The sequence below is a fragment of the Mobula hypostoma genome, chromosome 3, assembly GCF_963921235.1.
Source record: "Mobula hypostoma chromosome 3, sMobHyp1.1, whole genome shotgun sequence".
NCBI lineage: Eukaryota > Metazoa > Chordata > Chondrichthyes > Myliobatiformes > Myliobatidae > Mobula > Mobula hypostoma.
This window is the reverse complement of record NC_086099.1, coordinates 221,775,817-221,790,157: the sequence shown is the minus strand read 5'-3', so window position 1 is coordinate 221,790,157 and position 14,341 is coordinate 221,775,817. Positions and strand designations below refer to the sequence as shown.

Below are 14,341 nucleotides of genomic sequence, written 5' to 3'. Positions count from 1 at the left end.
AAAATGTCTTTACACTGAGATCTTGATCAGTTGGGTAGATGTGCTGAGGGAAGACAAATGGAGTTTAATTCAGGTAAATGTGAAGCGTTACATTTTGGAAGGACATATCAAGGTAGGATTTTTACGTTGAGTGGAAGGGAACTGGGTACTGTTGTAGTAAATAGTTTCCCTAAAGTGGAGTCACAAGTAGACAAGACAGTGGCTTTTGGCACACTGACCTTCATCAATCAGGCCAATGAGTATAGAAGTTGGGTTGTACAAAATGTTGGTGAGGCCACACTTGGAGCATTGTCTTCAGTTTTGGTCACCCTATGATGTGATTCAACTGGAAAGAGTGCAAAAATAAGTTACTAGCATGTTACCAGGACTCAAAAGACAGAGTTATAGGAGAGGTTAGACAGGGTGGGCATTCACTCCTTAGAGTGTTGGAGACTGAGAGGTGTATAAAATCATGAGGGGCATAGATAGCGTGAGCTGTCTTTCTCTTTAGGGTTGTGGAATTGAAAACTTGAGGATTTAGTTCTAAGGTTAGGGCAGCATGGTAGCTTAGCAGTTATCATAATGCTTTACCGCACCAGTGATCGGGGTTCAGTTCCTGCCACTGTCTGTAAGGAGTTTGTACGTTCTCCCCATGACCTTGTATGTGGCTTTCCAAAGGTGTACGGTTAGGGGCAGTGAGCTGTGGGCATGCTATATTGTCAGAATCATGTCAACACGGTAGGGTGGCGGTTAGCGCGATGCAATTACAGCTCAGTGTTGGAGTTTGGAATTCTCCAGGTGTTCCTGTTTCCTCCCACAGTCCAAAGATATAGCGATTAGTAGGTTAATTGCTCGTTGTAATTTGTCCTGTGATTAAGTGAGGGTTAAATAGATGGGTTGCTGGGCGGTGCGACTGGCTGGTCCAGAAGGGCCTGTTCTGCACTATGCCTCTAAATAAAAACACTTGCGCATATTAGGACTGTGTTGGCCATTGACACAAGCATTGCATTTCACTGTATGTTTTGATGTACTTTGACAAATAAAGCTAACCTCTTTAAGTCTTTTGAAAAGCTTTAATAAGAATGTGAGGGGCCACTTTTTTACACAGTGGGTGGTAGGTAACTGGAATGAAAAGCTGCTGAGGTAGTGGAGTCAGAAACACTTGGTTGTTCGGTTGGTTCCGTGTGATGGGTGGGTTTTAGTGACACAATGAGAGCAGGGGGAGGAGGGAGAGGGAGACGGGAGACAGTCACCATGCTTCCTACAACATAGCATGCCCATGACTCACTAGCTCTAATTATACATCTTTGGCATGTGGGAGGAAACGGGAGCATCCAAAGGAATTCAAGCAGTCAGAATCAGACTCAGGATCAGGTTTATTATCACTGGGGCATGTGTCGTGAAATTTGTCAATTTAGCAGCAGCAGTTCAATGCAATATATAATATAGAAGGAAGAAGAATAATAATGAATAAATTACAGTATATGTGTATTGAATAGATTCTGGCCCAAGAAGGCATTTACCCACAGCGTGCCGCCTTTTCTGCACTGGGAACCCCTGCTTACACGATCCATGGGAGGCTCATTTACTACACCGTCGCTACCTCAGAAGCGGTGCTGGAGGCGAGGGGTAAGGGCTGGGAGCCTGATGAGGTTGAGACGGCGTACAAATCGGCTGCCACTCCCTAGCATCCTCCTGGCTAACATTCGGTCCCTGGACAATAAGCTGTGGGAAGTGAGAGCCAGAATCTCCTATTAGCAGGAAACAAAGGAATGTAATGTTTTGTGCTTCGTGGAGGCCTGGCTGACGGATGAGATGCCGAATCACGCCATCGAGCCCTCTGGGTTCTCCCTGTTCTGGGCAGGCAGGTCTAAAAACCTCTCTGAGATGAGTAAAGGAGGAGGGCTATGCTTCATGGTCAATAATGCTTGGTACAACCCTTGAAATGTGCATGCCCTCAAATCCTTTTGTTCCCCAGATCTGGAGTGCCTTGTGCCGCTGTGTAGACCCTTCTGGCTGCCGAGGGAGTTCACGGCTGTTATTATCACAGCTGTGTATATTCCACTGACCTGGCCCTCAAGGAAATGTACGGGACGATCAGCACCCTGGAGACTGCACACCCAGAGGCTGCCTTCATCGTCGCTGGACATTTTAATACAGCATTGCTGTTTAAAGTCTCTCCAAAGATTTGCCAACACATCCAGGTGAGCACACAGGGAGATAGAATACTCTCCCACTGCTACTCTCACTTCCGTAATGCTTACAAAGCACTCCTCCATCTGCTGTTTGGAAAGTTGGATCACTCCTCCGTCCTGCTTCTACCGATGTACAGACAGAAGCTGAAACAAGAGGCGGCCATAGTTAAAACTGTCCACTGTTGGTCCAACCAACCGGTTTCCATGCTACAGGACGACGTTGACGACGTAACCTGAAATGTCTTTTGTGATGAGGATGTCTCTGTGTTCACAGAAGGGATCATGAGCTTCATCTGGAAGTGCATCAAGGACGTTGTCCTCCAAAAATTGGTCAGGGTCCATTCAAATCAGAAACCTTGGACCAACAGTTCCTTGCGAGCTGCACTTACCGCGCGAGACAGAGCTTACATAGCCAGCAACCAACAGGAGCTCAAGAGATGCAGCTACGATCTACGCAAAGTCACCAAGGCAGTGAAATGACAATACAGGGACAAGATCCAGATACAACTCTCCAACAACAACACACACAGCTTATGGCAAGGTCTGCACACCATCATAGACTTCAAAGCTAAGCACAGTGGTGCTGCCTACATCGCTGCCTCTCTCACAGATGAGCTAAATCTATTTTAGCTATTTTAGTTCGATCTAGTTAAATCTATTTTAGTCCTGACGAAGGGTCTCGGCCTGAAACGTCAACTGCATCTCTTCCTAGAGATGCTGCCTGGCCTGCTGCGTTCACCAGCAACTTTGATGTGTGTCGCTTGAATTTCCAGCATCTGCAGAATCCCTGTTGTTTGCGTTTTTAAATCTATTTTACGCTTGGTTCGATGTCACCTTCACTGAGCCCCTGAGGAGAGCTGCCGAAGCGACCTGCAGCTTGGTCATCCCTGAGGCCGGTGTTTCCAGTGTGTGGGCAGGCGAAAGGCTGCGGGACCGGACAGCATCCCAGGGCGGGTACTCAGGATGTGCGTGACACAACTGGCTGGTGTGTTTACAGACATTTTTAGTCTCTCCCTCTCCCAGTGTAGAGTGCCCTCCTACTCCAAAACATCCACCATTGACCATGTACCTAAAACGACCAAGGTAACATGTCTGAACGACTGGTGTCCTGTTGCACTCACCTCAATAATAAGCAAATACTTTGAGAGGCTGGTCAAGGACTACACCTGCAGCTTGCTACCACCCACACTGGACCCCTACAGTTCACCTACCGACACAACCGATTGGCAGATGACACAATAACCACTGCTCTACATACCATCCTTACACATCTGGAGAAGAGGGATGCTTATGTGAGAATGCTGTTCTTGGACTACAGTTCAGCATTCAACACCATAATACCCTCCAGGCTTGACAAGAAGCTCAGAGACCTTAGCCTTCACCCTGCCATGTGCAGCTTAATCCTGGACTTCCTGTCAGGTTGCCGGCAGGTGGTAAGAGTAGGCTCCCTCTTCCCCTCTGACACTCAATGCAGGTGCCCAGCAGGGCTGTGTCCTAAGCCCCCTCCTAAACTCTTTGTGTACCCATGACTGTGTCGCTACCCACAGATCCAATCTGCTAATTAAATTTGCTGACGATACTACATTGATTGGCCTTATCTCAAATAATAATGAGGCGGCTTACGAAGAGGAAGTCATCACTCTGACACAGTGGTGTCAAGAAAACAACCTCTCCCTCAATGTTGCAAAAACGAAGGAGCTGGTTGTGGATTACAGGAGGAATGGAGACAGGCTAACCCCTATTGACATCAATGGATCTGAGGTTGAGAATGTGAATAGCTATAAGTTCCTCGGCATGAACATCACCGAGGATCTCACATGGTCTGTGCATACCGGCTGTGTGGTGAAAAAAGCACAACAGCACCTCTCACCTCAGAGGGTTGAAGAAGTTTGGTATGAGTCCCTGCATCTAAGGAATTTCTACAGGGACACAATTGAGAGCATCCTGACTGGCTGCATCACTGCCTGGTATGGGAACTGTACTTCCCTCAATCGCAGGACTCTGCAGAGAGTGGTGTGGACAGCCCAGCACATTTGTAGTTGTGAACTTCCCACTATTCAGGACATTTACAGAGACAGGTGTGTGAAAAGGGCCTGAAGGATCATTGAGGATCCGAGTCACCACAACCACAAATTGTTCCAGCTGCTACCATCTGGGAAACGGTACCAGGACGGGCTCCGGGACAGCTTCTTCCACCAGGCCGTCAGTCTGATTAGTTCACACTGATACAATTATATTTCTATGGTATATTGACTATCCTGTTGTACATACTGTTTATTACAAATTACAGTAAATTGTACATTGCACGTTTAGAGACATAACGTAAAGATTTTTACTCATGTATGTGAAGTACGTAAGAAATATGTCAATTCAATTCAAAAAAATCATGCAAAAACAGAAATAATATATATTAAAAAAGTGAGGTAGTGTTCATGGGTTCAATGTCCATTTAGGAATTGGATGCCAGACATTCCTGAATCGCTGAGTGTGTGCCTTCAGGCTTCTGTACCTCCTACCTGATGGTAACAGTGAGAAAAGGGCATCCCCTGGTTGCTGGACGTCCTTAATAACGGACGCTGCCTTTCTGAGACACCGCTCCTTGAAGATGTCCTGGGTACTTTGTAGGGTAGTGCCCAAGGTGAAATCGACTAAATTTATGACCCTCTGCAGCTTCTTTCAGTCCTGTGTAGTAACACCCCCGTACCAGACAGTGATGCAGCCTGTCAGAATGCTCTCCACAGTACATCTATAGAAGTTTTTGAGTGTTTTATTGACATGTCAAATCTCTTCAAACTCCTAATGAAGTATAGTCACTGCCTTGCCTTCTTTATAGCTGCATCAATATGTTGGGACCAGGTTAGGTCATCAGAAATCTTGACAACCAGGAACTTGAAGCTTCTCACTCTCTCCACTTCTGATCCCTCTATGAGGATTGGTATGTGTTCCTTCGTCTTACCCTTCCTGAAGTCCACAATCAGTTCTTTCATCTTACTGACGTTGGGTGCAAGGTTGTTGCTGTGACACCACTTCACTAGTTGGCATATCTCACTCCTGTACACCCTCTCGTCACCATCTGAGATTCTACCAATAATGGTTGCATCATCAGCAAATTTGTAGATGATATTTGAGCTATGCCTAGTTACACAGTCATGTGTATGTAGAGAGTAGAGCAGTGGGCTAAGCACACTCCCCTGAGGTGCGCCGGTGTTGATCGTCAGCGAGGAGGAGATGTTATCCCCAATCTGCACAGATTGTGACCTTCCGGTTGGGAAGTTGAGGATACAATAGCAGAGGGAGGTACTGAGGCCCAGATTCTGTAATTTATCAATCAGGATTGTGGGAATGATGTTGTTAAATGCTGAGCTATAGTTGATGAACAGCAAACTGACACAACACTTCTCACGCTCTTAAACTTTTCGATGATTTTAAGTTCCCTGGCCCCCACCGCTTTATTTTCACCATGGATGTCCAGTCCCTATATACTTCCATCCCCCATCAGGAAGGTCTCAAAGCTCTACGCTTCTTTTTGGATTCCAGACCTAATCAGTTCCCCTCTACCACCACTCTGCTCCATCTAGCAGAATTAGTCCTTACTCTTAATAATTTCTCCTTTTGCTCCTCCCATTTCCTCCAAACTAAAGGTGTAGCTATGGGCACCTGTATGGGTCCTAGCTATGCCTGCCTTTTTGTTGGGTTTGTGGAACAATCTATGTTCCGTGCCTATTCTGGTATCTGTCCCCCACTTTTCCTTCGCTACATCGACGACTGCATTGGCGCTGCTTCCTGCACGCATGCAGAACTCGTTGACTTTATTAACTTTGCCTCCAACTTTCACCCTGCCCTCAAGTTTACCTGGTCCATTTCCGACACCTCCCTCCCCTTTCTAGATCTTTCTGTCTCTGTCTCTGGAGACAGCTTATCCACTGATGTCTACTATAAGCCTACTGACTCTCACAGCTATCTGGACTATTCCTCTTCTCACCCTGTCTCTTGCAAAAACGCCATCCCCTTCTCGCAATTCCTCCGTCTCCGCCGCATCTGCTCTCAGGATGAGGCTTTTCATTCTAGGACAAGGGAGATGTCTTCATTTTTTAAAGAAAGGGGCTTCCCTTCCTCCACTATCAACTCTGCTCTTAAACGCATCTCCCCCATTTCACGTACATCTGCTCTCACTCCATCCTCCCACCACCCCACTAGGAATAGGGTTCCCCTGGTCCCCACCTACCACCCCACCAGCCTCCGGGTCCAAAATATTATTCTCCGTAACTTCCGCCACCTCCAACGGGATCCCACCACTAAGCATATCTTTCCCTCCCCCCCCCTCTGCATTCCGCAGGGATCGCTCCCTACACAACTCCCTTGTCCATTCGTCCCCCCCATCCCTCCCCACTGATCTCCCTCCTGGCACTTATCCATGTAAGCGGAACAAGTGCTACACTTGCCCTTACACTTCCTCCCTTACCACCATTCAGGGCCCCAAACAGTCCTTCCAGGTGAGGCATCACTTCACCTGTGAGTCGACTGGGGTGATATACTGCGTCCGGTGCTCCCGATGTGGCCTTTTATATATTGGTGAGACCCGACGCAGACTGGGAGACCGCTTTGCTGAACATCTACGCTCTGTCCGCCAGAGAAAGCAGGATCTCCCAGTGGCCACACATTTTAATTCCACATCCCATTCCCATTCTGACATGTCTATCCACGGCCTCCTCTACTGTAAAGATGAAGCCACACTCAGGTTGGAGGAACAACACCTTATATTCCGTATGGGTAGCCTCCAACCTGATGGCATGAACATTGATTTCTCTATCTTACGCTAGGCCCCACCTCCCCCTCGCACCCCATCTGTTACTCTTTTTTATGCACACATTCTTTCTCTCACTCTCCTTTTTCTCCCTCTGTCCCTCTGAATATACCTCTTGCCCATCCTCTGGGTCACCCCCCCCCCGTCTTTCTTCCCGGACCTCCTGTCCCATGATCCTCTCGTATCCCCTTTTGCCTATCACTTGTCCAGCTCTCGGCTCCATCCTTCCCCCTCCTGTCTTCTCCTATCATTTTCGATCTCCCCCTCCCCCTCCAACTTCCAAATCCCTTACTCACTCTTCCTTCAGTTAGTCCTGACGAAGGGTCTCGGCCTGAAACGTCGACTGCGCCTCTTCCTGTAGATGCTGCCTGGCCTGCTGCGTTCACCAGCAACTTTGATGTGTGTTGCTTGAATTTCCAGCATCTGCAGAATTCCTGTTGTTAGCAAACTGACATAGGTGTTTATATTGTTCAGGTGATCTAAAGCCGTGTGACGAGCCATCGTGATTGCATCTGCCATTGACCTGTTGTGACGATAGGCAAATTGCAATGGGTCCAGGTCCTTGCTGAAGCAGGAGTTCAGTCTAGTCATGACCAACTGCTCAAAGCACTTCATCACTGTAGATTTGAGTGCTATTGGGCGATAGTCATTTACGCAGCTCATATTATTCTTATTAGGCACTGGTATAATTGTTGCCTCTTTGAAGCAAGTGAGAAGACCATAAGACATAGGAGCAGAATTAGGCCATCTGGCCCATCGAGTCTGCTCTGCCACTCAATCACGGCTGATCCTTTTTTTTCTCCTCCTCAACCCCAGTACCCAGCCTTCTCCCTGTAACCTTTGATGCCATGTCCAATCAAGAACCTATCAATCTCTGACTTAAGTACACCCAATGATCTGGCCTCCACAGCTGCCTGTGGCATCAAATTCCAGAAATTCACCACCCTTTGGCTAGGGCTTTGCCCTTTTGTCCTAGACTCTCCCACCAAGGGAAACATCCTTTCCACATCTACTCTGTCTAGGCCTTTCAACATTTGAAAGGTTTCAATGAGATCCCCCCCTCATCCTTCTGAATTCCAGCGAGTACAACCCGGAGCCATCAAATATTCCTCGTATAATATCCCTTTCACTCCTGGAATCATCCTTGTGAACCTCCTCTGGACCCTCCCAATGCCAGCACATCTTTTCTAAGATGAGGGGCTAAAACTGTTCACAATACTCAAGGTGAGGCCTCACCAGAGCCTTATAAAGCCTCAGCATCACATCCCTGCTCTTGTATTCTAGAGCTCTGAAATGAATGCTAACATTGCATTTGTCTTCCTCACCACTGACTCAACATGCAAGCTAACCTTCAGGGTGTTCTGCACAAGGACTCCCAAGTCCCTTTCCATCTCAGATTTTTGGATTTTCTCTCTGTTTAGAAAATAGTCCACACATTTATTTCTACTACCAAAGCGCATGACCATGCATTTTCCAGCATTATATTTCATTTGTCACTTTCTTGCCCATTCTGCTAATCTGTCTGCCCCTCTGCATCCTACCTGTTTCCTCAACACTACCTGCCCCTCCACCAATCTTCATATCATCTGCAAACCTGGCAACAAAGCCATCTATTCCATCATCTAAATTATTGATATGCAGCATAAAAAGAAATGGTCCCAACACTGACCCCTGTGGAACACAACTAGTCACTGGCAGCCAACCAGAAAAGGATCCTTTTATTCCCAATCATTGCCTCCTACCAATCAGCCAATGATCTAACCATGCCAGTAACTTTCCTGTAATACTACGGGCTCTTAACTTGGTAAGCAGCCTCATGTGTGGCACCTTGTTGAAGGCCTTCTGAAAGTCCAGATATACAACTTCCTCTGCATCCCCTTTTTCTATCCTACTTGTAATCTCCTCAAAGGATTCCAACAAGTTTGTCAGGCAGGATTTTCTCTGAAGGGAGCCATGCGGACTTTGTACTATTTTGTCTTGTGTCACCAAATGCTCCATCGCCTCATCCTGAACTATTGACTCCAACATCTTCCCAACCACTGAGATCAAGCTAATTCATCTACAATTCCTTTCTGCTGCCTTCCTCCTTTCTTAAACAGTAGAGTGACATTTGCAACTTTCCAGTCCTCTGGCACCATGTCAGAGTCCAATGATTTTTGAAAGATCGTTGCTAATGCCACCACAATCTCTAACACTACTTATTCCAGAACCCTAGCGTGCAGTTCATCTGGTCCGGGGTGACTCATGTACCTTTAGGTCTTTCAGCTTTTTGAGCACCTTCTCCCTTGTAACAGTAACGACACCCACTTCACTTCCTTCACACACGACAACTTCAGGCATATTGTTTAGGAGAATGAGGTGGGGAGGCTGTTCTCAATAAAGGCTATTGAATATCAAAAGGTCGGCGATTGTACTGTTGCTGTTTTTTCAGCGGGAGGGGGTCGGCGATTGTATTGTTGCTGTTTTTTCTGCAGGGAGGGGGTCGGCGATTGTATTGCTATTTTTTCTATGGGGAGGGGCTCGGCAATTGTAGTGTTGCTGTTTTTTCTGCGGGTTGGAGGCAGGGGATTCTGGTATCCTCAAGTTTTGTTTCTTTGACTTTTTCAAATGTACTTCTTGGTTATCTGGAGAAGATAACCAAGCATCAGAGGTAGATATGGTCACAAAGAAAGCTTTTGGCATACTGGCCTTTTTAAATCTATGCACTGAGTACCGGAGATGGTATTGTATGTTGAAGTTGTATAAGGCATTGGTGAGGTCTAATTTTGAGTATTGTATTGTATGCAGTTTTGGTCACCTACCTCCAGGAAAGATGTAAACAAGGTTGAAAGAGTACGGAGAAAATTCGCAAGGATGTAGCCGAGTCTGAAGGACCTGAGTTATAAGGAAAGACTGAATAGGTTAGGACTTTAGAAAGCAGAAGACTGAAGGGGGATTTGATAATTGTCCACAAAATTATTTGGGGTATAGATAGGGTATATGCAAAGGTTTTTTCCACTGAGGTTAGGTGAGACTACAACCAGAGATCAAGGGCTAAGGGTGAAAGGTGAAAAGTTTAGGGGGAACATGAGGGGAAACTTCTTCACTTGGAGGGTCATGAGGGTGTAGAATAAGCTGCCAGCACAAGTGGTGCACGCAAGCTCGATTTCAATGTTTAAGAGAAGTTTGGATGGGTACATGGATAGTAGGGGTGTGGAGGGCTATGGTCCTGGTGGATAGATGGGAGTAGGCAGTTTAAATGATTTTGGCATGGACAAGATGGGCCAAAAGACCCGTTTCAGTGCTGTACTTCTCTGTAATTCTCTATGACATATGTGAGTGACAATAAACCTGATTCTGAAATGGGTCTTTTTTGTGGACTGAAAGTGGGAAAGGACAATCATGGTTGTGAAAAGGGTGGGAGGGGGAAGAGTAGGAAGCACCAGAGAGACATTCTGTAATGATCAATAAACCAATTGTTTGGAAGCCAATGACCTTGCCTGGTGTCTCAGGACTGGGTGTGTCTGCACCCACGCCAACCTCCACCCCTGGCACTCCTCTGCCATTTGTCCCACAGTCCTCCTGTGGTGCTCCATCCTCACCATTCCCAACATCGTTTGCTCCTGCCAGATTTACAAACTTGCTTTCCACTCCACGTCTCCACATTGACAAATGCAGTACTGTGTAGAAGTCTTGGGCCCCTTAGCTATATATATGTGCCTAAGACTTTTGCATACGGCTGTATGTTTTCATGTATATGTAATAAATAAACTTTAATCTGGCTTGTTGGCATTTTTACAGGTGGCATTTGGTGTACCTGGGAAGGTAAAACGAGACCAAGGATATAAGACAGAGCCTTTGCGGATAGACTTTGCTGCAACTGTTAGGGCTGCAATGTGAGTACAACGTTCTGGCATTTCCCAGCTTTCTTTCCTTTGGAGGGGTGGGGTCTCTATGTACTATTCAGTATGTGAAAGCTAAGGGGACAGATGGCATTGTTTCTCAGGAAGTGTTTCAGAGAAAGATTTCATCCATTTACTGAATGCTACAGGTCTGGATAGAGTGGACAGGGTGTTTCCATAACACACAGGAATACAATTAGGCCATTTGACCCATCGAGTAAGAGTGATTAAAATCGAAGCATACAGCCTCAGAATAAAGACACATACCTTGAAAGTTGAGATGAGGAAGAATTTCATCAGCCAGAGGGTGGAGACCTATAGAATTCATTGCCAAGAGGGCTGTGGAGGCCAAATCATCGGGTGCTTAAAAAGCAGAGATTGATAGGTATTTGGTTAACGGGTTAAAAGGTATGAGAGAGGTTTGGGAAAAGGCAGGAGAATGGAGTTGAAAAAAAATCAGCCGCAATTGAATGTCAGAACTGACTCGATGGGCTGAATGGCCTAGTTCTGCTTCTGTACTTTATGGTCTCATCTTATGACCTATCTTCCTCAATCTATCATTCATCACTTTTTCCTCTCCAGAGGTATTTGTAAAGTAGTAGGAGTCTTCTATGTAATCATCTTGGATGGGAATATTAACTGCAGAAGGATTAGAAGTAATAACTAGGAGAGTTTGTCCAGGCTTGGAGGGTTGGAGGCTGAGGGGCATTCTGATAGCAGTTTATAAATTAATGAGATGCATAGAATGGATACATAAACTCAGTGACCACTTCATTAGGTATACCTGTACACCTGCTCCTTAATGTAAATATCTAATCAGACAATCATGTGGCAGCAACTCAGTGCATAAAAACATGCAGATATGGTCAAGAGGTTCAGTTGTTGTTCAGACCAAACATCAAAATAGGGAAGAAATGTGATCTAAGTGACTTTGACCATGGAATGATTGTTGGTGCCAGATGGAGTGGTTTGAGTACCTCAGGAACTGCTGATTTCCTGGGATTTTCACACACAACAGTCTCTAGAGTTTATAGAGAATGGTTTGAGAAACAAAAAACATCCAATGAGTAGCACTTTTGTGGATGAAAATGCCTTGTTAATGAGAGAGGTCAGAGGAGAATGGCCAGACTGCTTCAAGCTGACAGGAAGGTGACAATAACTCACTGTCACAACCGTGGTGTGCAGAAGAGCACAGCATGTTGAACCTGGAAGTGGACGGGCTACAGCAGCTGAAGACCATGGACACACACTCAGTGGCCACTTATTAGGTACAGGAAGCACCACTGAGTGTGGAGTCTTCTCCCCAAATACAAGGGAGCATAGCTTAAGTAAAAAGGGGGAAGTGTAAAGACTTACGTAGCAAGTTTTGTTCCAACACAGAGTATTAGCTGGTGGAGTGTGCTGCCAGAGGAAGTGATGGGTGAAGATACAAGAGCAAACTACAGCACAGGAACGGACCCTCCGGCCACCATGTCTACACCAATAGGCACGTGAACAGGCAGGGAATGGTGGGATGCGCGCCATGTGTAGGCAGAAGGGATTCATTTAGATTGGCATCATGGCTGATACCGGCTCTGTTTCACACCAGAGCTCATTTCTTATCCCATTTCTCACACAGCTAAGATCACAGGTTAGTGTAAAGTGCAGTTAGTGTAACCCTGCCAAATCTTCTGTTTTCCCCTCAAGGACACAGAAGGCAACTGCAATCTACAACACTATCTTATACCAAAATAAAACAATAAAATGTCTAATACAAAGGGGCATAATTTTAAGGTTTTTGGAGGAAAGTATAGAGGGGATGTCAGAGGTAAGTTTTTTTTAAACCCGGAGATCCATCAGGCAGAAGAGGCATGGATTCTGCAAAGGCAGGTCCTGTTTGACAAACTTACTGGAGTTCTTTGAGGATATAATGAGTGCAGTGGACAGAGGGGAACAGGTGGATTTCCAGAAGGCATTCGATAAGGTGCCATATAAAAGACTTATCCATAAGATAAGGATGCATAGAGTTGGGGGTGATGTATTAGTATGAATAGAGGATTGGTTAACTAATAAATTGGAACACATGTGTGTTACTCCGGTTGGTAATCACAGGGATCAGTGTTGGCCCTGCAACTGTTCACGATATACGCTAACGATCTGGAAGAGGGGACCGAGTGTAGTGTAACTAAGTTTGCTGATGATACTAAATTGAGAGGAAAAACAAATTGTGCAGAAGATACGCAGAGTCTGCAGAGAGATATTCAAGATTCAAAGATTCAAGATTCAAAAAACTTTATTGTCATTCTAACCGTACATCAGCTCTGCAGGGCAGAATGAGACGCATTTCTCAGGAGTAGTGCAATCATAACATGACAAACGCAACACTAAATAATAAACATAACAATAAATAGTGAAACACAACAGCCACATGTCAGTTAAAATCAGTTATAAGTGTCCACTGCAAGTTATAGATAGGTTATGTGACTGGGCAAGGGTCTGGCAGATAGAGTACAATGTTGGTAAATGCGAAATCATCCACTTTGGAAGGAAAAATGAAAGGGGAGATTATTATTTAAATGGTAAAATATTGCAGCATGCTTCTGTGCAGAGGGACTTGGGAGTACGTGTACATGAATCACAAAAGGCTGGTGTGCAGATGCAGCCTGCGAAGGCGATTGGGATGTTGGCCTTCATTGCTAGAGGGATTGAATTTAAGATAGGGAGGTTATGATGCAACTATACGGGGTACTGGTGAGGCCGCACCTGGAGTACTGAGTGCAGTTCTGGTCTCTGTATTTGAGGAAGAATATTCTGGTTCTGGAGGCAGTGCAGAGGAGGTTCACCAGGTTGATTCCAGAGATGAGGGGGTTAGACTATGAGGGGAAATTGAGTCGCCTGGGACTGTACTTGCTGGAATTCAGAAAAATGACAGGAGAGCTTATAGAAACATATAAAATTCCGAAAGGGGTAGATAAGATAGAGGCAGGTAAGTTGTTTCCACTGGTAGGTGAGGCTAGAACTTGGGGACATAACCTCAAGATTCAGGGGACTAGATTTAGGACGAAGATGAGGAGGAACTGCTTTTCCCAGAGAGTGGTGAATCTGTGGAATTCTCTGCCCAATAAAGCAGTGGAGGTTACCTCAGTAAATATACTTAAGACAAGGCTGGATAGATTTTTACATAGTAGGGGAATTAAGGGTTATGGGGAAAAGGCGGGTTGGTGGAGATGAGTCCATGGCCAGATCAGCCATGATCTTATTGAATGGTGGAGCAGGCTCGATGGGCCAGATGGCCGACTCCTGCTCCTATTTCATATGTTTTTATGTTCAGAGTGAACACTCTGCCAGGGGTGGTGTTAGAGACAGATGCATTAGGGACATTTAAGCAACTCTTAGATAGGCACATGGGTGATAGAAAAATGGAAGTGTATGCAGAAGGGAATGGTTAGATTGATCTTGGAACAGGCATGTACTCTATAGTACCATTCAATGTTCTATGTAAA

At 45.7% G+C, this 14,341-nt stretch overlaps 1 protein-coding gene across 1 annotated transcript in view; it reads left to right on the top strand.

Annotated features, from left to right (window-relative positions):
- Positions 1–14,341, top strand: part of dlec1 (DLEC1 cilia and flagella associated protein) — a 202,899-nt gene that overhangs the window by 161,481 nt on the left and 27,077 nt on the right. The window contains exon 35 of the mRNA XM_063042432.1: positions 10,759–10,853. Within this exon, the coding sequence (XP_062898502.1) occupies positions 10,759–10,853 (95 nt within the window). The remainder of the gene's footprint in view (positions 1–10,758; positions 10,854–14,341) is intronic.